Below are 22,816 nucleotides of genomic sequence, written 5' to 3'. Positions count from 1 at the left end.
CTGTATGTCTTCTTTTTAGGTCCTCTGCCCATTTTTTAATTGGGTTTCTTTTTTTTTTTCTATTGAGTTGTATGAGTTCTTTATATATTCTGGATATTAACCCCTCATCGGATAAATGGTTTGCAAATATTTTCTTCCAATCCATAGGCTACCTTTTCATTTTGGTGATGGTTTCCTTGGCTCTGCAGAAACTTTTAGTTTGAGGTAGTCCCACTAGTTTATTTTTGCTTTTGTTGCCTTTGCTTTTGGTGTTACATCCAAAAAATCACTGCCAAGGCCATGTCAAGGAGCTTTTTTCCCGTTTTCTTCTAGGAGGTGTTTTTTTTTTTTTTTTGGCCGCACCACGCGGCATGTGGGATCTTAGTTCCCCGACCAGGGATCAAACCCACGACCCCTGCAGTGGAAGCACAGAGTCCTAACCACTGGACCACCAGGGAAGCCCCTTCTAGGAGTTTTAGTTTCAAGTCTTATATTTAAATTTTTTATCCACTCTGAGTTGAATTTTGTGTGTGCTGTAAGATAAGGGTCCAAGTTCATTCTTTTGCCTGTGAACATCCAGTTTTCCCAACACCATTTACTGAAGAGATTATCCTTTCACCATGGTGTATTCTTGGTGCCCTTGTCAAAAATTAGTTGACCATATATGCGTGGGTTTATTTTTAGGTTCTCTATTCTGTTCCAGTAATCTACGTGTTTTTATGCCAGCACCATACTGTTATGATTACTATAGCTTTGTAATATAATTTTAAATCAGGAAGTGTGATGCCTGAAACTCTGTTCTTTCTCAAGATCACTTTGGTGATTTGGGGTCTTTTGTGGAACTACAAAAAGAAGAATACAAATTAAAAGAAAAATAATTATACAAATTTTAGAATTGTTTTTTCTATTTCTGTGAAAAATGCCATTGGAATTTTTATAGGGCTTACACTGCGACTGTAGATGTCTTTGGGCAGTATGGACATTTTAACACTAACAACCTTCCACCCATGAACATGGGATATCCTTCCGCTTATTTGTCTTCTTCAACTTCTTTTATCAATGTTTTATAGCTTTCAGTGTTAAGATCTTTAACCTTCTTGGTTAAATTTATTCCTAAGTATTTTATTCTTTTTGATGCTATAAATGGAATTGTTTTGGAACAATCATTGGTGTAAAGAAATAAGAATGATTTTTGTTATGCTGACTTTGTATCCTGCAACTTCACTGAATTTATTTGTTCTAATTTTCTTTTGTGAAGTCTTTAATGTTTTCTACATGAATGATCACATCATCTACAAATAGAGGTAACTTTACTCCTTCCTTTCCAATCTGGATGCCTTTTGTTTCTTTTTCTCACCTGCTTGCTCTTGCTAGTACAGTTGATCCCTGAACAACGGGGGGTCGGGGGGCTGGGGTGCCGACTCTCCTTGCAGCTGAAAATCTGCATATAATTTACAGTCAGCCCTCCAAATCTGCAGTTCCGTGTCCGTGGATTCAACCAACTTCCAACTGTGTAGTACCATAGTATTTACTATTAAAAAAATCCACATATAAATGAACCCATGTAGTTCAAACCCACGTGTTCAAGGGTCAGCTGTACTTCCAGTGGAAGAGAAGCTGCAGGGTGGACACCCTGGTCTCATAGTGGGTCTTAGAGGAAAAGCATTCAGTCTCCCCCACTGATCGTGAGGCGAGCCAAGGGCTTCTCACAAACGGCCTTTATTGTGTTGAGGAAATTTTCTTTTACGAATGGATGTTAAACTTTTTCAGATGCTCTATCTCCATCACTTGGGATGCCTGTGTGGTCTTTATCTTTCCATGAGTTAATGTAGCATATTAATTTGTGTAGGTTAAACCAACCTTGCATTCCAGGGGACAATCCCTCTTGGTGATGATGCATTGCTGAATTTGGTATACCAGTCTTCTGTTGAGGATTTTTACATCTATGTGCATTAGAGAGTAGCCTGTAGTTTTCTTTTCTTGTGGTGTCTTTGGCTTTGGTATCTGGGCAATGCTGGCTTTATGAAATTAGTTTTAAAGTATTCCCTCTACTTCTGTTTTTTTGGAAAAGTTTAAGAAGGGTAAGTATTAATTCTTATTTGAATGTTTGATAGAATTCAGCCATGAAGCCATCTGGTCCTGGACTTTCCTTTATTAAGAGGTTGATTACTGTTCCATCTCATTTGTTATTGGTCTCTTAGGTTTTATTTCTTCTTGATACAGTCTTGGTAGGTTGTATGTTTCTAGGAATTTATCCTAGGTTCTCCAATATGCTTGTATATAACCATTCTTTGACTCTTTTTATTTCTGAGGCATCCGTTGTAATGCCTCCTCTTTCATTTCTGATTTTGAATCTCCTCTCTTTCTTAGTCTAGCTAAGAGTTTATTGGTTTTGTATATTTTCAAAACCCAACTCAGTTTTGTTAATTTTTTTCCTGTCGTTTTTCTACTCTCTTATTTTTGCTATGATCTTTATTATTTCCTTCCTTCTGCTTACTTTGGATTCAGTTTGTTCTTTTTTCTAGTTCCTCTAGCTGTAAAGTTAGGTTGTTTGAGATTTTGACATCTTTTTTCCTTTTTAGTGTAGGCATTTGTGAGTGATGGTCTCATGGTGAGGTTACAAAGGACGAGGGCAGCCTCAGCCAGGAAGTGGGCTCCACTGCCAGGTCCACACTGTGCTGGCTCTGGCTGCCCTTCAGTGCCACCTGGTGGCGGAATTCCCACAGGTCCAACAGGACACCTTGGTCTCATAGCTGGCTGGTGCAGACAGAGGACAGCAGCAGGGACCCCAGGTCACCCAGGTAACTGGAACCTCTCTCACCAGTGTTCTGGGGAGCCTGGGCCAGGGAACACTGGGGCCACAGAAACTCCACCTCCAGCCCAGCCTCACTCTCTCTTTTTCTCTCCCACTCGGCCTCTCTCAGAACAGAATGCAGCCGCCCAGGAGAGGCAGAGCTGGGACAAGTGGCAATGCTGCCATCTGCAATCACTGTCATGAGGGGTCCTGGAGTGACAGAGTCATGCTGCATCCCTGAAGGGCAGCTGGAGTCCCTGGGCGTGAGGAGAGCCTGGTGGGGGAGGGGGTTTGTGTCCTGCAAGGGCAGGAAGGGGCCCCAGTGTTGTGCCCGACAGCTGTAAGGGGAAGCAGCACTGAGAAGCTACCCTCATTCTGTGACGTCAAAACCATTTTGCTCCATCTGTGAACAAACGGAACTAACTCACCATCTCCTTCCGAGTGTCGCTGAGTTCCGACACCACGTCGCTCATCGTCACGCTACGCGGCTGCTGTAGCTCAGCAAGGCGACTCTGCAAAGACTTATTTTCCACAGTCAGGGAGCTAATTTCTTCATTCACACGTTGTTGAACGGTCCTGAGTGGCTGTAAGCTCTCGGACAGATGACAAAATGTGTCTTGCCCGAGCTAGAAGTAAGAATCAAACATTATTACAACATTTATGTTGAAAAGATGAGTGTAAACAAAACATGTTCAATGCATTTTGAATAACACGGGCTACATGGCTCAAAAACACTGACTGGCATGGAGACTGGAAAAGGGACACGTACACCATTGAAATGACCTCATCAGGCCTCTTTATCCCCAGCCGTGGATGAGGACCAACAGGCAAAGAGCAACAGTTTTCGAGACCTAGAGAAAAGGGCCCTCAGGGAAAGGCCACCGTTAGGAAGGTCTGCTTGAACGCTCTCTTACACAGCACTGAGCTCCTGCTCCAGGCCTGGCCCTGCAGTGCGAACAGTCTGGCAGCTCCACGACTGGGAAAGTAGACAGTCCTGCTGCTAGCCCTGAGAGAGTGTAGGTTTATGGGGTCAGAATCCAGGGGTGCCAGCTTCTCAGGGCATCCTGATTCCAGAAGGAGAAGCTGAGGGGCCAAGACACTGAGTGGAAGGCTTCTGGTGCAGCTAAGCTGGGAGATCCGGGCAGAGCTCAGGGTCTGCTGGAGGAGAGAGCTGGCAGGTCCCTGCTCCCCCGGGACACGTGAGGCTGCAATCAGGCTGAGGGGAAAGAGAAGGTGGCCCTGGGGACACAGCATGTCCCCATCTCACACCCCGACTCTGGATGTGGGGTCCCCTGTGTGCCCCTGTACCCAGGCACCAGGCAGAAGAAAACCCAAGTCCTCTCTGGGGAGGGGCCATCTTCCTGGGCCTCAAGTCATTTCCACCAAAAGGTCAGCAAATCTAGGGCCCTGCATTCAGTCAAATGCTCAGAGGGTTCGGAGAAGACAGCAGCAGCATTTTAGTCTCTCCAAATCCCCACATAAAAACAGAGCCAGGAGAAGCAAACACCCAGGAAGAGCAATGCCAACACCACTGGCTGATGACACACCTCCAGGAAGCCCGGAGCGCCAGCAGGTGGGAAACGACAGCCACAGGCCGCGTGGAGTCCTCCGTGTCTGCCACCTCCCGAGAGCCCAGACGCTGTGGATAGGACCATCAGGACGGTTCCCGCAGCGCAGCGCGGCAGTGAGGCCGGTGAGGCGGTCCAGCGAGACGCGGGGACCAGCGCCCAGCAGCGGGGCGCGAGCACCTGCCCGCAGAGCCCTGGGCCAGCTCACGAGGAACGCGTCACTGCTGCGCCGGGGCCTGCAGCCACCCCAGCGCCTGTCCTCCACCAGGCCGAGGAGCGCCACCTCCAGGGTGGCCTTCTTCCCGGGCGGCACGGCCAAGTGCAATTTGGGACACACCTGCACGGAAACAAACCACGACCTTGGCTTTTTCCGCGCCTGAACCCAGTGGGCGTGATGCAGCGCTAGGCGTGCGCGTCACACTGATGCCTCATCCCGCCACCTACAAGCACGATGAACGCTTCACACACCGCAAACCTGCAGGGGTGGCGCGTGGGACTCACCTCCCCGCCCCCCGCACGTGTGTCCACATCCGTGGGGCGGGGACAACATCTCACACCGGGAGGAGCGGCGAAACTGTCACCCTAGTGTAACAGTCAGGAGACCAGTCGGTTCCCAGGGACAGCTGTCCTGGGCCCTCCTGAACCAGCCCCAGCGACTCTGGGAGGGAGGAGACTAGTCTCGGCCTGAACGGTCACTGGAGCCCAGCAGGCCCTAAGTGCAGCGCAGCCACACAGGACTAGAGGGAGGGCTGGCCGGGACGGTGCAGGCACAAGCTGCTGAGCAGAGCCACCCCGGCTCCACCCCGGCCCGACCACGCCAGCACCACAGAGTCACCGGCATTCACGGCGACGCTCTCGTTTCTTCCGTTTAGAAATTATTCCACCAATTTTAAGGGATTACTGCAGAAAGGGGGACGGCTCCTGCCCACTTTCTGAGTGTCTAGGGAACAACTCCTGGGTCCGGGGATTTAGGGAGTAAATGCCAGCAGTGCCAGAGCTGAGGACGAGGCCCCGCCCCCCTTTGCAGCCCAGGGCTCCCCACTGTTACACAAATAAAGGGCTTTTCTCCTAAAGACCGTCTGGAACAGCCAGCGAGACCCCGAAGGGAGTGTGGGAGCAACCTGGGCCACTTGAGCCGGGACAGACCCTCACTCCTGGCATCACTGCCCACCCACGGGAGCCCCCGGAGCACCGGGAAACACATGCCTGCAGAGGGGACACTGCTCTGCCCGAGGTCACACCAAGGGCGGGGCAGCCGTCTCCTGGGAGCGGTCAGCGTGGGAACCCTGAGGCCGGCCGCTGGCCCCCAAGAGCCGAGGCTGAGAGCCGCCATCAGCACAAACACCTCCGTCAGAAGCTGCACCTGGACGCTCAGCCTCAGGCGCGGGGGACAGAGCCGAGGTCCCCAGGGTGGTCAGGCTTCTGCCTTCCACCCGGCAGAAGGGTCGTGCCCTCTCCAAGAGGACGACCACCACAGGGTCACAGTACTCAGAGGAGGGGGCACCGCAGGCAGCGCCCCTCCTGCAAAGCCCCAACCCCACAGCAAGGGCCAGTCCCTCAGGTGAGGCTCCGCCCGGGGTGACATCCGTCTGGGGACAGGGAAGGCCCAGGCACATTCCCAACTCAAGCAAATCCTCATTTTCCTTCCTTCACTCAATCCAATGAGAGACTAAAGAGGCAAACAGACAGCGGCCAGACCAGCCGTGAAAGCAGAGCTCGGCCCCACAGCCTGCGGCGGCCACCCTGGAAGCCACCCACCACCTACGACGAGCCCAGCGTCCCTGATTCTACTGTCTCCAGCTCAGGACCAACCACAGGGGGGCCAGGCGCTCCCCTCACCAACCTCGTGGGACGCCCCCTTCCAGCCCCAGCCCCCGGCCTCCCCGGGCCGCAGCCCCCGTCAGGGCACCTGCGCCCCTCTCTGCTGGGACGCTCTCCCCTACCGCCCGCCTGGGAGTGACGCAGCAGGGCCAACCCCCTGCCCCGCGAGCTCGGAGGGCAAGCCACCCACTGTCTGCTGGGTGGTCTTCACTCGTGTCCCAAACTTTGAGAATGTCTCAATCTCCACCTGGGCCAGTGACAAGGGCGACGAAGCACCGTCCACAACCGCTCTGGGTGACTCTGGGGGAGAACTGCCACTCCCGAACGAGGACGTGTCCTTCGAGAACCAAAGGATGCACGCCCAGGACTCCCGCTCCCGAGAGCGCCGTGGATGGCTCCAGCCGGCGGGGCGAGGAGGCTGCGTAGGCCGGCAGCCCCCCTGGGATGGCCCTTCGCACCGCGGGGAGAGGCGCGGAGCCCGGAAGTGCGCTTCTAACAAAACGGAGCGGTGACAACGCTGCGGAGCAGTTCACCTAAGAGCTACGTTCACCGCGGGGTCGTGGTTAGCGCTGAGGATGGAAGATGCGGCCTGACAGAGGACGGCGGCCCCTCGGCCTCCACACCTGGCTCACCTCACTCACGCTGGGCGGCCTCCGCTGCTCGGGCCCCAGGGCCGCCGAGTGGGAACAGGGCCCCGCGCTCCAGCCCTCCGGACCGCTCTGCCTGCTCAGACTCTCCTCCAGGCAGCGCAGACGCTCCTGGTCCGCAGGTGCCTGGAACCTCCCGCCAGGCACCCTTCGCTTCCTGTACTTTTCCGGAGCAGGCAAGGGATTTAACCCCTTTTGCGTCAATAAACTTGACTTCTGAGAAGAGGGGGCTGAGTCCTCAGTGTCCGTGGAGTCTGCAACAGAGAAGGGGCAGAGCCCTCACCACCAGGCACCCTGGGCTCAGGGACCGGCACTGCAATTTAAACAGCTGTGTGCACATGCATGCGTGTGTGTGCACGTGAGCATATGTGCAGGCATGCGTGTGCCTGTGTACGGATGCACATGCACACACAAATATGCAAAATCCACCGAAGAGTGACAAAACTGAGGCAGTAACTTTAACCAATGAATCGACTACTTACTGTATGTCCTCTCACCAAAACTATGTATAACAAACATGAGTCAAGTGGGTAACAAGATCTGGAAGCTACAGTGGATTTAATAACTTGTTCCTACCAGAGACGCTGTCGACGCGTCGGATCTAAGACCCTCCCTCCCCAGCCGCTGAGCCACTTCCCGGGCACCACGGGGCCCGGCACCCCACAGCCCAGGGCCCTCCTCCCAGGGCAGGCTCTCCTCTTGAGGCCCCTCAGCCTGAGCCCTGGACCCTCCTGCACGTGGACTCTGCAGGCACCTGGGCTCAAATCTGCCCCAAAAGGCTGCCGTCTGGCCAGGCCTCCCCTCAGGGCTCCGTGAACAGAGCCACACCCAGGGCGTCCCCAGCAAACTCGGGCCGCGAGTGCTCGTGACCTGAGCGGACGGACACCACTGTCATCTGGCTGCCCAAGTCAGAGACCACCCGGACAGCCCTCCCCCCCAGTTCCCTGTCCATCACCATACGTCACCAAGTCCACCCAACCAGCGCCAGCAGGCCACCTCTGCCCCTTGCCGGGACTGGTCTGCCGTACCCACTCAGACGGACCCACTGCCCGCCCTCCACAACTCAAATGCCCACCGGCCACTCCATGCCGTCCCCTGCCCCCAGCCCGGGGACCTGGCCCCCACCCACGCGGCACCGCGCTCCCTCACCTTGACCTGCGACCTGTGCTCTTCCTGCCCCCACCTCCAGCCCAGGGCCTCCACACGAGCCCACCCCCCCAGACAACACACAGCTGAGCCTGGCCACCAGGACCCAGCAGAGCAAGCCACACTGGGACTGGGGGCCAGCCCACAGCAGCACAGTCTGAATGCTTCAAAACCCTCCAGGACGCAGACGACGGGAGGACCCAGAAACACTTCCAGCTCACAGGCGTCTGAGACACGACGCTAAGATACGCCACGTGCACCGGACAGGATCTGGGACCCGAACACGCATCCACGCATCCCCATGCACACATACACGTGTAGATCCGTGTGTAGGGACACACGCGTGAGGTCTCAGGACACGGAGTAAATGTGGCTGGTGCCTCGATGCCACGGCCTGCTCTGCAGTGGCCACGGGGCACTGGGCAGCCACCACCACGACCCACCAAAGTCCCCACGAGCTCACCTGCACAAGCCTCAGGCAGGGGCTAGGTTCGCTCACGCTGGGAGATTTCTGACGCCTTTTCCATGTTCGTGCAAACAACACTCTCATTTAACTTATTTAATTTCCCTTGTCTTTCATTTTTTAAACTGTAACAGTAGCCACTGTCATAACCTGGGCCCATGTATGTATCCAGAAGAAACTGTGTGTGAGCGAGAGTGTATACTCACAGACCAGGAACCTAAACCACAGATGTTCTACAAATGTCAACTTCCATTTATAGAGAAGATTCTTTCCTAAGACATCTTGGAGAACTACGCGCACACACACGATGAAGAAAAGAGGAGAGAAGACGGCGAGGCTGGGCTCACCTGGACGCGGGGCCAAGTGCCGCGGGGGGAGCTCGCCGCAGCGCTGGTCCTGCACCCTCGGCCCTGCACGGCCCCCGCTGGAGCCGCTCCTCCGCGTCTCGGGGCCCTTCCTCAGGGCGTCCCCGCACTGGTGCTGTGCTGACTCAGGACTCGATAGGGGCCGCGACTCTGCTGCATTAAAAAACATTTTAAAAGCTTTGTTTCAGGCTTCCAACAGTGTACCGTATCTGTCAAGTATACTCCTTCCGTGGGGTAAATGGGAAAAGAAGGCTGAGCGGGTAACACAGCACCAGCCCACCCTGGCGGGAACCTGCAGTGGTCACCGCCCGCAGCGCCCCAGGGGAGGGTGACCCCGCCCCACTCCGGAGAAACTGTTCGGCCGAGGAATCAAGGCAGACACGACGGTCAACAGAACCCAGAGACTCCAGCCCACTGAATTAACAAGGGCGCCAAGGTTATTAAATGAAGAAAAAGACAGTCTTTTCAACAAATGGCACTGGCACAACTGGACATACGTGGGGGGACAGGCGGACAACCTGACCCACTATCTCACACCACACGCAGAAATTCACTCAAAGGAGCGGCTCTCAGACCTAAGCACTGACCCCCAGCACATGGACCAGTCCGTGGGAGAAACCCTCCACCAGCAGGGGCAGCACACCGAAAAGCACGACCATGAAGGAAAACATGATGAACTGGATTTCACTGAAATAACACTGCTCTTGGAAGCACTGTTTAGAAAACAAAAGGCAAGCCATAGGGTGGGCAGAAACTTGCAGTATGTATATCTGAGAAAGGGCTTGTGTTAAAACACCATGAAGAAGTCTTATGCCTCAACACCAAGAAAAGAAAAGGGGAGGGGAACAGACAGGAACAGAAACGCCACAGAAGAAGATGTGAGCGCATGAAGAGGCTGTCGTGACTTGTTTTCAGGAAACGCTAATTAAAACCATCAAGAGATACCACCACACACCCAGGATGGGAGCCAGCGTTAGAGAGACTGACAGTCCCAGGAGCTGGTGGGGATGCCAAGGCGGAGGTGGTCCTGTAGCAGGGAAGCCCCAGCCCGCTGCATCTTCATGGAAAGCCCTCAGGAACCCACAACTCAGAAGCAGCAGCAATGGAGCTGAAGCTCACACACAAGTCCCGGCGGAAGAGCCCCAGCAAAGGGCGTGAAGTTCACGCGCACGTCCTCATCAAGTCTCACGTCCTGACCAACGTGCAGCTGGAGCCGGGAGTCCCCTCGTGGCCAGCAGGGACTCACTCCCTCCAGCACAGGACATTTCCTCCTTGTCTGCTTAGACATCTCAATTCTTCCCTATCCCTGTAACTGATCTGAGGAGGGACCTGATATAAACAGCCCTGCAACATGACTACATCCACCTCAAATACACTGACTTCTCCTTTTGTAATTCCATGATCCAAATTACTAACATTTACAAGTGCACAAGACTTCATGAAGATTCTACATTTAAAGGTAAGTTCTCTAAAAAAGGCCACCGTGGACTCTGAAGCCAGCAGGCATCAACCTCCCAGAAAGGCTGCATGTGCTGGCCCTCTCCGTGTAGCAGCAGCCTACCTTGGGAGCTCTGGAAGCTGGCCTCTTGCTCCTGCTGGCTGGAACTCATGCTCCCAGGAGGGTTGCTCAAGTCCCACTCACACTCGGCAATGAGGTTCAGGACCGCCTCATCATCCGCGTCCATGACCAAGCCCTTCTTGGCCGAGGGGTCAGTGCACTTGGCTCTGGAGTGATGCGGTCTGCAAAGAAAAGCAAACCCAGTGCTGGCACTGCAGCCCACAGAGCACTCCAGCCCGTACAGACCCAGGGAGGGAGGCGCCTACACCGCGAGCACGGCCACAAGGTCTCCGAGGAGGAGGAGCTGGTGTCTCTACCACAGTGAAGTTGGAGCGGACTCGGCCAGGACAACTGGTCACCACGCCAGGATTCATTCAAGGACAGAAGTCCCAAGAAGCTCCCCTGGGCTAGGATCTCCTAGCACATCCACAGTGCCATACGTGTCATCAAGAAAGCTCGAGGAGGACTTCCCTGGGGATCAGTGGCGAAGACTCCATGCTCCCAATGCAGGGGGCGAGGGTTCGATCCCTGGTCAGGGAACTAGATTCCCCCATGCCACATAGCGTGGCCAAAAAACAGAAAACAAACAAACAAAAAAGTAAGTTCAAGGATGTGGTGTTCCGAATTTCTATTTTCACATTAAGTGAAAATACTTCCCTACCAACTGAAATGTGAGGTTTTAGAATAGGACGTCCCTCCATACAGAGGTAAACACTCACAGGGAACCTCATTTCCAACAAAGGCAGCTTAAGAAATCACTCTTCAAAATAGAACTCAATCACATACTATGAATACTGATTTTATGACACCTTATCATACTTTGAGAGATCAATGAATGATATTCCTTATTTTCTCATACTGAAAGTGTTCCAGATCCCTGCAGAAAGAAGGGGACTTGGTTCTCCTTCGGGGTCTGACCACAGAAACCTGACAGTGGACACATGCAGCCTCTCTGGGTATCCACTGTCACCTCTGGATAATAGGACACTGCACCAGATCACCTAAACTCTGTGGTAACTTAGTCTTCAGATAATCAAGCACAGGTAAACTGCAAAACACTGCTGAAAGAAATTAAAGATGAGATAAATAAATGGAAACACACCCCACGTTCACTGATTGGAAGACTTAACACTGTTAAAATGTCAATACTACCCAAAGCAACCTACAGAATCAGTGCAATCCTATCAAAATCCCAAAGACGTTTTTTGCAGAAACAGAAAAACCCATCCTAAAATGCGTCTGGAATCTCAAGGGACTCCAAATAGCCAAAACAACATTGAAAAAGAGCAAGCATTAGAACTAGACTCAGATACGGCAAACATGCTGGATGAAATCAGACTCCGATTTAAAACAACTATGAGTAATAATGCTAAAAGATCTAATGGAAAAAAGAGACAACATGAAAGAACGGATGGGAATGTAAACAGAGAGGCGGAAATTCTAAGAAAGAAGCAAACAGAAGCATTAGAGTCAAAAACACTGTAACAGAAAAGAACACCTCTGATGAGCTCTAGACTGGGCATGGCTGAGGAAGGGATCTCGGAACTTGAGAATATATCAACAGAAACCTCCAGAACTGAAAAGCGAAGATTAAAGAAGACTGAAAAAAACCAGAATAGAATACCCAAGAATCGTGGACAACTACAAAAGGTGTAACATACACATTTGAGAATACCAGAAGGAGAAGAGAGAGGGGAACCAAAAAAATATTTGAAGATGACTTAAAATTTCCTTAAATTAATGTCAGACACCAAATCACAGAACCAGGAAGCTCAGAGAACAGTGGCAGAGTAAATGCCCAAAAAATTACAGCAAGGAATATATTCTACTGGAGAAAACCTAAGACAAAGAAAAACATCTTGAAATAGGCCAGAGGGGAAAACCATGCAAGCAAAAATAAGAGTGGAGTGAAATACTCAGTATGGAGACAAAAAAACTACCAACCTAGAATTCTGTACCCTGCAAAATTATCCTTCAAAAGTGAAGGAGAAACAAAGACTTTCTCAGATAAACAAAAACTGAGGGAATTTGTTGCCGGTAGACCTGCCTGGTAAGAAACATTAAAAGAAGTTCTTTAGAGAGAAAGAGAATGACACAGGTCAGAAACTCAAATCAGAGAAGGAATAAGTGAAGGCAGAATAAAAACTTCTATTTTTCTTACAATCTAACAGGCAACAGTTTGTTTGAAATAATAGCAACAATGTACTCAATACTTTATGTTCATGTATTACATGCAGGGCTATAGTTTGGGTATAAATGAAATGAATGACAGCAATGATACAAGGGACAGGAGGGAGGAATTAGGAATATTTTGTTATTATAAGGTACTTGCACGATCTGTGAAGTGGTATAGTGTCTGAAAGTGGCCTTGGATTACTTGTAAATGTATATAGGCAGACCTTGAAGATACTGAGGGTTCAGCTCTAGACCACCACAATAAAGCAAATATTGCAATAAAGCAAGTCACACCATTTTCTTGGTTTCCCAGTGTATCTAAAAGTTATGTTTACACTGTACTGTAGTCTATTAAGCGAGCAATAGCATTATGTTAAAAACAATGTACTTACCTCAATTTAAAAGTGCTTTATTGCTAAAAAATGCTAACCATCATCTGAGCCTTCAGCAAGTCATACGAGCAACATCAGAGATCACTGATCACAGATCACCACAATATAAAAAGATAGAAAAGTGTGAAATACTGCAAGAATTACCATGTGACACAGAGACATGAAGTGAGCAAATACCATTGGAAGAACAGCACCAACAGATTTGCTTGACGTAGGGTTGCCACAAACCTGCAACCTGTAAAAACACAATATCCGCAAATCACAATAAAGCAAAGCACAAAAAACGAGGTCTGCCTGTCCTGTGTACTCCAGAGCAACCACTAAAAGTGAAAATATAAGTATAACTGATATGCTAAGGAAAGAAAATGGAATCATAAAATGATCATTTAAAATCACAAAAGGAAGGAAAAGATCAGAAGACAAAAATAGGAACAAAGAACAAGGGCAACAAGTAGAAACAGCGAACATGGCAGCTATTAATCCAACTGTATCAATAACCACTTTAAACATCAATGGTCTAAATGTACCAAGTGAAAGGCAGAGATTGTCAGCGTGGATCAAAATAAAAGGCCCAACTACATGTTACCTAAAGAAACCCACTTTAAATATAGAGACACATAGATTAAAAGTAAATGGATAGAGAAAAACAGACCATGCTGACACCAATCAAAAGAAAGCAGAAGTAGCTACATTACTTTCAGACAGAGCTGACTTCAGAGCAGGGAGAGTGATCTGGGATAAAGAGGGGCATGACGTGAGGACAAGTGGCCAGTTCTCCAAGAAGACATAACAGCCCCTGACGTGTCTGTGCCTAATAAGACAGCATCAGACTACATGGTGCAAAAACTGATAGAACTCAAGGAGAAATGGATGGATCCACTTCAACACCTCTCCTTCAGAAAGGGGTAGATCCAGCAGTCAGAAAGTCACTAAGGACATAGCTGAACTCAGCACCACCCATCATCTGGATGTAGTGATATCCACCTCATCCAAACAACAGGATACACATTCCTCCCAAGCTCACATGGAACATTCACCAAGATAGAGTCATTCTGGGCCATAAAACACATTTTTACACATTTAAAAGAAAACAAATCATGTGATATTTGTTCTCAGGACACAGTGGAATTAACTAGTAATAAAATAAATAACAGAAAGATAACTGGGAAATCTCAAAAAACTTGGCGATTAAACAACGTATTTCCAAATAACACGAGTCAAAGAAATCTCAGAAGTATTTTGAACTAAAATATTTCAAAATAAAAATATTTTGAACTAAATTAAAAAGAAAATACATCTTATCAAAATTTGTGGGATGCAGTGAAAGCAATGCGTAGAAGGAAATTTGTAACACTGAATGTATATATTAGAACGCAGTAAGCTCCGAAATCAATAATCTAAGCGTCTAGCTTAGGAAACTAAGAAAATAACAAATTAAATCCAAAGCAGGAGGAAGAAAAGAAATAATAAAAATTAGAGCAAAAATCAATGAAACTGAAAACGGGAAAAAAAAAAAAAATCAACAAATCCAAAAGCTAGTTCTTTAAAAAGATCAACAAAATGGAAAAACCTCTATGCCACCAGGTTACCTAAGAAAAAAAAGCCACAAATTACTAATATCAGAATTAAAAGAAGGAGCACAGCAGGAACTGTTCCGTGGACATCAAGAAGATAACAGAGGAACACTATGACCCTCTATGCCCACAAATGTGATAACCTAGATGAAATGGAATGGTTCCTGGAAAGACACAATCTACCGACACCAGGAAAAATGGATAATCTGAACAGACGGGTATTTATTACAGACCTTGAATCAATAATTGATAGCCTCCTAAAACACCAGGTCCAGATGGATTCATTGGTGAATTCTACTGAACATTTAAGGAAGAAATTATATCAATTCTCTACAATCTTTTCCATAAGACAGAAGCAGAAACAGAGGGAATACACCCTAACTCATTCTATGAGGGCAGCATTATCTTAATACCAGAACCAGCAAAGACAATACAAGGAAACTATAGACCAGTTATCTCCCATGAACACGGATGCAAAAATCCCCAACAAAGTATCAGCAAATTGAGTCCAACAATGTATAAAAAGAAGTCTACACCACAGCCAAGTGGGATTTATTCCAGGTTTGCATAGCTGGCTCAATATTTGAAAAAAATCAATGTAATCCATCACATCAACAGGCTCAAGAAGAAAAGTCATATGACCATATCAATAGACGCAGAAAAAGCGTTTGACAAAATCCAATACCCATTCATGATAAAAGTGGTCAGTAAACTAGGAATCAAAGGGAACCTCCTCGACTTGATAAAGAACACCTATGAAAGCCCACAGCTAACATCACACCTGGTGGTGAGAAACCAGCTGCTATCCTGCTGAGATCAGGAACAAGGCAAGGATGTCCCCTCTACCCACTGCTTTTTAACATTGTACCGGAAGTCCAAGCTAACACAATAAGACAAGAAAAGGAAATAAAAGGTATACAGATTGGGAAGGAAGATATAAAACTATCTTTGTTCACAGATGACATACCAACCATCTATGTAGAAAATCTCAAAGAATCGACCAAAAAACAAACAAAAACTCCAGGAACTAATAAGTGACTATAGCAAGATTGTAAAATTCAAGATGTATGGGTCACATTGTGTCCCCTAAAAAAGAGATGCCAAAGTCCCAACACCCCATACTTAAGAATAAGACCTTATTTGGAAATAGGGTCTTTACAGAGGTAATCGAGTTAAAATGAGGAAATTATGCAGAGCCCTAACCAATACGACTGGTGTCCTTATAAAAAGGGGAAATTTGGACACAGGACAGGCACGCACAATGCGGAGTTCTGTGAAAAGACACAGAGAGAAGACAGCCATATGAAGAAAAGGATTGGAGGGAGGCATCTACAAGCCAAGGAACACCGAAGATTGCCAGCAAAGTACCAGGAGCTGGAGTCATAGAATGGATTCTCTCCCAGAGCCTCCAGAAGGAAGCAACCCTGCCAACACCTTGATTTCAGACTTGTAGCCTAAGAACTGTAAGACAGTAAGTTTCTGTTATTTTAAGCCACCCTGTTTGTGGTACTTTGTCACCATCAGCTGTACACAAGTCAAATACCAGCAATGAACAACTGGAATTTGAAATTAAAAAACCTAAATTAGCCTCAAAAGAACATACTAAGGTATAAATCTAACAAAATATGTACAACATCTATATCAGGAAAATCACCAACCTCTGATAAATGAAATCAAAGAAGAACTGAATAAATGGAGAGATATTCCATGTTCGTGGATATGAAGACTCAATAGTGTCAAGATGTCAGTTTCTTCCCAACTCAATCTGTAATTCAATGCAGTCCCAATCAAAATCCCAGCAAGGTAGTTTGTGGATATTGACAAACTAATTCTAAAATTTATACGGAAAGGAAAAAGACCCAGAATTGGCAACTCAATATTAAAGGAGGACAAAGTCAGAAGACTGACACCACGTGACTCACAAAACTCACGCAAATGCGGAAGGGGCTAGAAAGCTCTGTGGGGTCTCTTTCATAAGAGAACACCAATTCCATTCATGAGGACTCCACCTTCAGGACCTAATCACCTCTCATAGGCCCTATCTCCTAAACCCATCATGCCGGGGGTTAGGATTTCAGCATATGAATCTGGGGTACACAATACACAGACCATTCCGCAGGGTACCACGTGCAGCTATCTACCCAGCAATTAGTCTGGTTTGAAATAGGGAAGTGAGAGGAGGGGAGCTCCAAGGGAGGCATCTGAGGGAAGAGGAGATTCTAGAGATTTGAAACTGATCTTAGAACAGAAGTTGGCAAAGTATGGCCCACAGGTCAAATCTGAGCCACTGCCTGTGTTTGTAAGTAACGTTTTATTGGAACACAATCATTAGTTTATGTATCGCCTATAGCTGCTTTCATACTACAAAGGCAGGGTTTAGAAATTGAAGCACAGATCCTATGGTCCACAGAGCTGAAAATATTCTCTCCAGCCCTTTACAAAAAAAAGTCGGTCGACCTCTACATTAGAGAAATTTACAGATGAGCTAAGGCATACAATGCAAGAGAAAGAAAACTATTAAAAGCCTCAAACAAATCAAAATAGTGTACAAGAAGGAGTATATATTCCTCGTACATCACAAGCAAGGTAAACACCATTGACTGACTTCTAGCCTTTAGAATCAACCACACACATGAAGACTATATGCTTTCAGAACACATTTAAACACTACCCACCCCGACAATCTAAAGTTAGACATAAAGATGCAGACGGCAGGAGCTGGGAGGTGGTGAGAAGCCGGGCACAGGCTCCCACAGCCCAGCCAAAGCAGGGCGGGAGCCCTGGTCACAGAGCACTGAGAGAGAACCGGGGAAGGAGCGGCGCCCAAGCACTAACTCCGCCAGGGTGGGGAAGAGGCGGCTCCGGCGGCTGTCAGACCTGCTCCAAGTGGTCACATCCACAAACAGCAAAGGGCCTGCACTGCTCAGAGATCAGAAAGTAGCTGAGACAGAACCTGGAAGCAGAAACAATGACAGAAGGGAAGGAGGCTGCCTCTGAGCAGTGGGCCAGGAGTAGAGAGAAAGGACTGTTGCTTCTCACCACAGGCCTTTTGTGCCACATATTTTACATCCATGACTTTAATAAACATTTTAAATATTTTTAAAAATACCATATAGAAAATGTGGACGACAGGAAGAGAGGCTGTCCCACAGTCTCCTTGATCGCCAGCTGGTATCCAGCGCTTCTCCCCACGCTCCCCTGGATGTCTGTCCTCTAAGTGGCAATCAGCACTTTAGTTAATACCACTCCCGTTCATACCTTTCGACTCTGAAAACAGCTGGGAAGCTCTGCGTTGAGTCCAGCGATTCCTCCGAAGCAAAATGCAGCCGGGATGCTTTCCGCTCACTCTCCCTCACAGGGCGGTCATCTAGGGAGAAGATGCCGCGGAGTATCTAGCAGAGCACGAGGCAGGTGGCAGGGCCCCAAACCAAACCCCGCGGTGTGCCTGCCGGCCTCCCCTCAGGACTAAAGGTGCCCCCTCGCCCAACCAGCCACACATGGCGTGTGACCAGGACTGCCACCCCTTGTTCTGGGGACCTTCCCTCCCCTTAGGGCTGACCCCACCACGGCATCCCCCAGATCACTGGGCAGACCCAGTAAAGCAAGGCTGGGCTCTGGGGGCTACATCTGGCTTCCCAGAAATGCTGAGCACTGATTCCCAGAGGGCCGGCAGCTCGCACCAGGCTTGCACCTCAGATGCCCCGGAGGCAGGAAAGGAAACACACACGCAAGTTCTCATGCAGGCACATCCTTCTCATCTCCTCTTAACGCACATCCTGGGTGCTGGGCGAGGTTCCCAAACCACACTGAGCACCCCTAGCAAGTGTCTGTGGGCGAGGAGCCTGAACACACTGGAGAGAAGACGCCCTGGCCGTGTGTTGGCGCCCAGGGTTTACATCCTCAGATCCTCAGGACCAGAACAGGAGACAGAGCCAAGTTTAAACTGTCCCCATGTGTGCCCTGGGCCCAAGAAGACCCCACTCGTCCACAACTGCACCTCCTCAGAAGCACCTGAGGGGGGCTCCCCTCCCAAATGCCGGAGCTCGGCCCTCGGGAACTTGCCATGGCTGCCACAGAGCTCCTAGGAAGCACTTAGCCCATGGCACCCCGGGAGGTGCACCAGCTCAGTGAGAAACGAGGGAACGAGGAGGTGCCCAGTACCCACTTCCACAGGTGTGGCCAGCGCACAGCAGCCCCGCCCCGCACGTGGGACGCCCCCAGCAGCCCCTCTGTCCTCTCAGGGATGCCATCCACCACACACCAGCCTGGGGCCTCCCGTCTCATGGCCTGGACGCTGCCTTCGTGCCGACAACACGTGACTCTACTTGCCCAGCCTGAACTTGGCTTCTGCAGTTCCACGTCCCTTACTCTGAGCATCCTTCTCTGGACGGTTCCACTCTAAATTCAAACTCAATATGACTAAAATCAGATGCAAGCCCACCTTCTCCACCAGACCACATGCTCTCCTCGCTGCGGCACTCTCCCAGGTCCCGGCCCGGGGCGCACCCAGATCGGCCCGGGGCGCACCCAGATCACTCTCGCGGCACCCTGCTGGGAGGGAGGGCCTTCCGAGAGCTCCGCACTCCCGCACTGACTGACTCCAATTCTGCTCCTTCCTCACGTCTGAAAGCACCTTTCACGTGTGGGAAGACTCTCACAACCCCTTCTCCACACGAACAGTCTAAGGCTGAATTGAAAACTTTCATCACAAACGGAAACAAATGATTTAAGACTGAAGACTGCAAAACTTTCCATAAGGATTGTCATGCTTCTGAAAAAGAGTCAAATTCAATTGTTTATAGGATACTTAACAGTCAAATAAAAGTTAGAACACAAGCACTTAATCCTCCCAAATATCTAAAAATCAACATTAAATGTTGAAATTCTAAGTAGGTTTGAAACTAAACAGCGTGCCCCTGGGGGTCAGTGCCCCTAGGCCCAGGCAGGCACAGCCTAACGGTGCGGCCAGGCTCCCCAGAGCTCACGGCCCGCCAGGACCGGGGTCCAGGAGGTAAGCCAACGCACACGCGCAGCTGGGGTGTTCATGAGAGAAGCTGTGTGCGGCTGAGAGGTGCCGCCAGTGGGGTGTCTACAGGCCCTGGTAGACCCTGAAAGGACAAGAGCCATGGTCTGCCCACCACGGAGCCCAGCATTTACCTGACAGGTGCTGCCATGATGTGGGTCTCATTTTGGTTTGGTAGCTCAGTGCCTGGGAGGTGGAGACGCCCCGAAAGCCCCCCAGCCTCCTCAGGCAGTCAAGGGCCCTCAGGATGGAGAACGCTCCATGATCACTGGGGGCACAGAAGGACCACCCTCCTCCAATCAGACACTGCTGCACCACTAATCAGCACTTCACACTCCGAGACTCTAAGCCCCTCCTTCCCCAGGGTTTCCATGGCCAACATGCCCTCGGGCTCACGCTCCAGCTCTCTCCCCGGGAAGTGCGACATGGGGGCGGGGCGGGGGGGGGCATTAGCAGTGCCCTGGCCACACTGCTCACAGCAAAGTGGCTCCTGAGAGCCGGGACAGTGGGTGGGACGACGCTGTGGCTTCCCCCAGCACAACCCTCCTGGCTGGGCACGGCTGGTGGGCACCCTGGTCGCTCGGCCTGCGAGCCTGAGAGATCCGCTTCTTTTAAGGCTAAAAGGCCTTAAAAGGCCACTGAGCCAAGGTGGTGGCTGCACCTGCCAACAGGACCTCACACTCTCTCTCGTGCCTGTCACCTGGGGAGGGCGTGGCACAATGAACTTCTCGCCCGTGTCCTCCCAGGTGGACGTAAAACCAGGTTGAACCCAGCTGTCAAGCTGAGCCTGAGACGACGCCCAGGAGCCCATGCCAGGAAACAGGGCACCAGCTGGAAAGCAGAGCCAGCCCATGCCTGCACCCCTGGCCCAGCAGCCATCTGTGGCCGCAAGGAAGGGGCTCCCTGCCACCTTCCAGGCAGCTCTCCTGTGAGAGGAGGAAATCAGCCTCCGTTTCCAGAAGGGTCAACAGCGCCATCACCCCAAGAACACGAGACACCCATCGGGCAGCACCAAGCGAGGCCAGGGGTGCGGCTGGCCTACCCAGCTGCCGGAGGCGCGGGAGCACGTGCACCACGGAGAGGCGGTAGTCAGGCGTGCTCTCCACCACAGGGTTCAGCCGGAAGTCCACCTCCGCGAGCTCCGTTAAGGAGTGGAGCCGGAAGACTTCCGCCAGCGAGGAGATGCGGTTGCGGTAGACGTTGAGGCGCTCCAGCGCTGCCAGGTACTCGATGCCCTGCCAGGACAAACGCGCTAAGACAGCCATTAACACGAACCAGCCCCCAGCCTAACAAGCGCGCACACGCGCCGTCACCAGGAGAGCAAGGGGGAAAGGTCTGCTCAGCCACGGGGAGACGGCCGCGCGCCGACCGCGGGGAGAGGACAGCCGAGGCCTGCGAGGCCGCAGCCCGCGCCGAGCTGAGCGACCCACACTAACCTCACCCCCTCCACACGCAGCCCTGGCAGCACAAGTGCCGCTGCGCCCGTTTCACAGATGAGAGGACGGGGCTGAGATGAGCCAGCACCCGGGCAGCCTGGATCGGCCGGAACTCGCACGGGCTCTGAGCGGGCTCCCAACCCCCGGGTCGGGGGCACTGAGAGGTCCTGCTCCAGGGCAGTGATGGCCCGCCTTCCTTCTCCCCCCCCCCCCCCCGAAGCCCCGGCAGTGTCGCAGGGCGGTCCCACTCGCCATCGCCTGGGTGACTTCCTACTCCCTCACGGGGACCAGCGCCTGCCGCGTCAGGCACGCAAGCCATTCGAGGGCCCGACGCCGCCAAGAGTCAGATATAAACAGATGTGAAGCTCAGTGTGGATGAAGAAAACGACAGCTGATAAAGGATGAAGGGTGACGGGCATGCACACACTCATCTTTCGGGCCTTATCTTATTTCCTTTACAGATACAACCATCTTCATCAGAGAGCTATGACTTCTTGTTAAAGTAGTTCGAAGACATAATGTGATGCGTAAGAAATCCGGCTCACAGCAAACACAAGAAAATCAGCACAAAACTTACAATCACTGTTAAGTGTATGGCTTACAAATATTATAAGCATAGTCATAAAACAGACTGCCTTTTTTACCATAAGTGTACTACCCACTGCTATTGATAGCAATAAATCTTCTTTCAAGAAACAAACCTAAAACTTACCTCTAGACTAACCAAGGAGTTTCGTGAGAGATCTAGAGATTTTAGACCTGTTAAATTCATCAAAGAATTTCCTAGGTGAGTAATCTTTTCTTGGTAAGTTCCAGGAATAGATAATGACCGAAGTTCAGCTAAGAATAGAAAATTAAGAGATTTTAACTTTATTATTTTATTGAAAATAAATTATTGCAATAATTTATTCTCCCTCCAAAACCCTCTCACCAGGAAACCCTCCTAAGGGGGTTCCCACTGCCACACCTGACTGCTCAGCCCCATTACCTGTGGGCCTCTGTGCAGGGATCGCAATCTGAAACCCATTCGGTAGCTGACCTGACCACCCGTGCTGTTACAGGTGATGGCCAGCTGCACACGAGGTGCACCGAACACCTCTACGTGGCACACCCAGTAAGCAGCCGTTAGACAAACATCACTACAAAAGTAAGCTTCTGTAATGAAAAAGACACTGTGTCTGGATACACCAGTATCTTCCCAGGAACTTTTGTTTTAAAACACATCTTGATTACATATGAAACTGGTTTTTGGGCTTCCAGTTCCAGACAAGACAGAGGAGACACATTTCACCCTATTCCTCCCCATTTATTAGACCTAAAAACCCTGGACAAGAACACGGGAAGCAACTCTGAAGCGTGGCGACTCTGAAGCGTGGGGACTGTCTAGGGACCTGAAGAAAATGGTCAAGCACTGAGGGTTGGTTTTGTTCTGTCTCCTATACATCCCAATCTGAGTGCAAGAGAAGCTGGCCACCCAGAAACACCCATGGACACCTACCAAAAGATACAGGTAAGCCTGCTGTCCGTGGTCAAAGTACCAGGAGGGGTGGCCTTGCAGGACAGACTCCTGACAACCTCAGCCCCACTCCAGCCCAACGCCAAGAAAAAAAAAAAAAAATGTACCTCGTACACCTGGCCTCGCACAGTGGCCAGCACCAGGACAGTGTGAGTGGACATGACTACTGCCCTGGACTGGCTGTAACGAGGCATCTGCAGATGCTATGTGTGTGACAGGGGCCTGGCCACCACCTCGGCAACAAGGCAGCACCCAGGCAGTGCCAGTACTGAGTAACGAGATTTAAATAGGAAGCAGAGTCCCAATCAAAATGACCAATCAAAAATGATCAAGAACTAGGAAAATCTCAATCTGAATGA

At 50.2% G+C, this 22,816-nt stretch overlaps 1 protein-coding gene across 1 annotated transcript in view; it reads right to left on the bottom strand.

Moving 5' to 3' along the window:
- The window catches only part of CEP72 (centrosomal protein 72), a 32,375-nt gene that overhangs the window by 6,000 nt on the left and 3,559 nt on the right, over positions 1-22,816 (bottom strand). The window contains 14 exon segments of the mRNA XM_061187611.1: positions 3,202-3,333; positions 3,335-3,399; positions 4,321-4,717; positions 4,843-4,923; positions 5,583-5,862; positions 6,181-6,291; positions 6,387-6,679; positions 6,795-7,087; positions 7,537-7,563; positions 8,772-8,933; positions 10,345-10,523; positions 17,741-17,849; positions 20,548-20,740; positions 21,654-21,781. Coding sequence (XP_061043594.1) covers positions 3,202-3,333; positions 3,335-3,399; positions 4,321-4,717; positions 4,843-4,923; positions 5,583-5,862; positions 6,181-6,291; positions 6,387-6,679; positions 6,795-7,087; positions 7,537-7,563; positions 8,772-8,933; positions 10,345-10,523; positions 17,741-17,849; positions 20,548-20,740; positions 21,654-21,781 — 2,450 coding nt within the window.

The sequence above is a fragment of the Eubalaena glacialis genome, chromosome 4 (assembly GCF_028564815.1).
Source record: "Eubalaena glacialis isolate mEubGla1 chromosome 4, mEubGla1.1.hap2.+ XY, whole genome shotgun sequence".
Lineage (NCBI taxonomy): Eukaryota > Metazoa > Chordata > Mammalia > Artiodactyla > Balaenidae > Eubalaena > Eubalaena glacialis.
The sequence above is the reverse complement of the archived record's forward strand: the minus strand, read 5'-3'. Positions and strand labels throughout refer to the sequence as shown.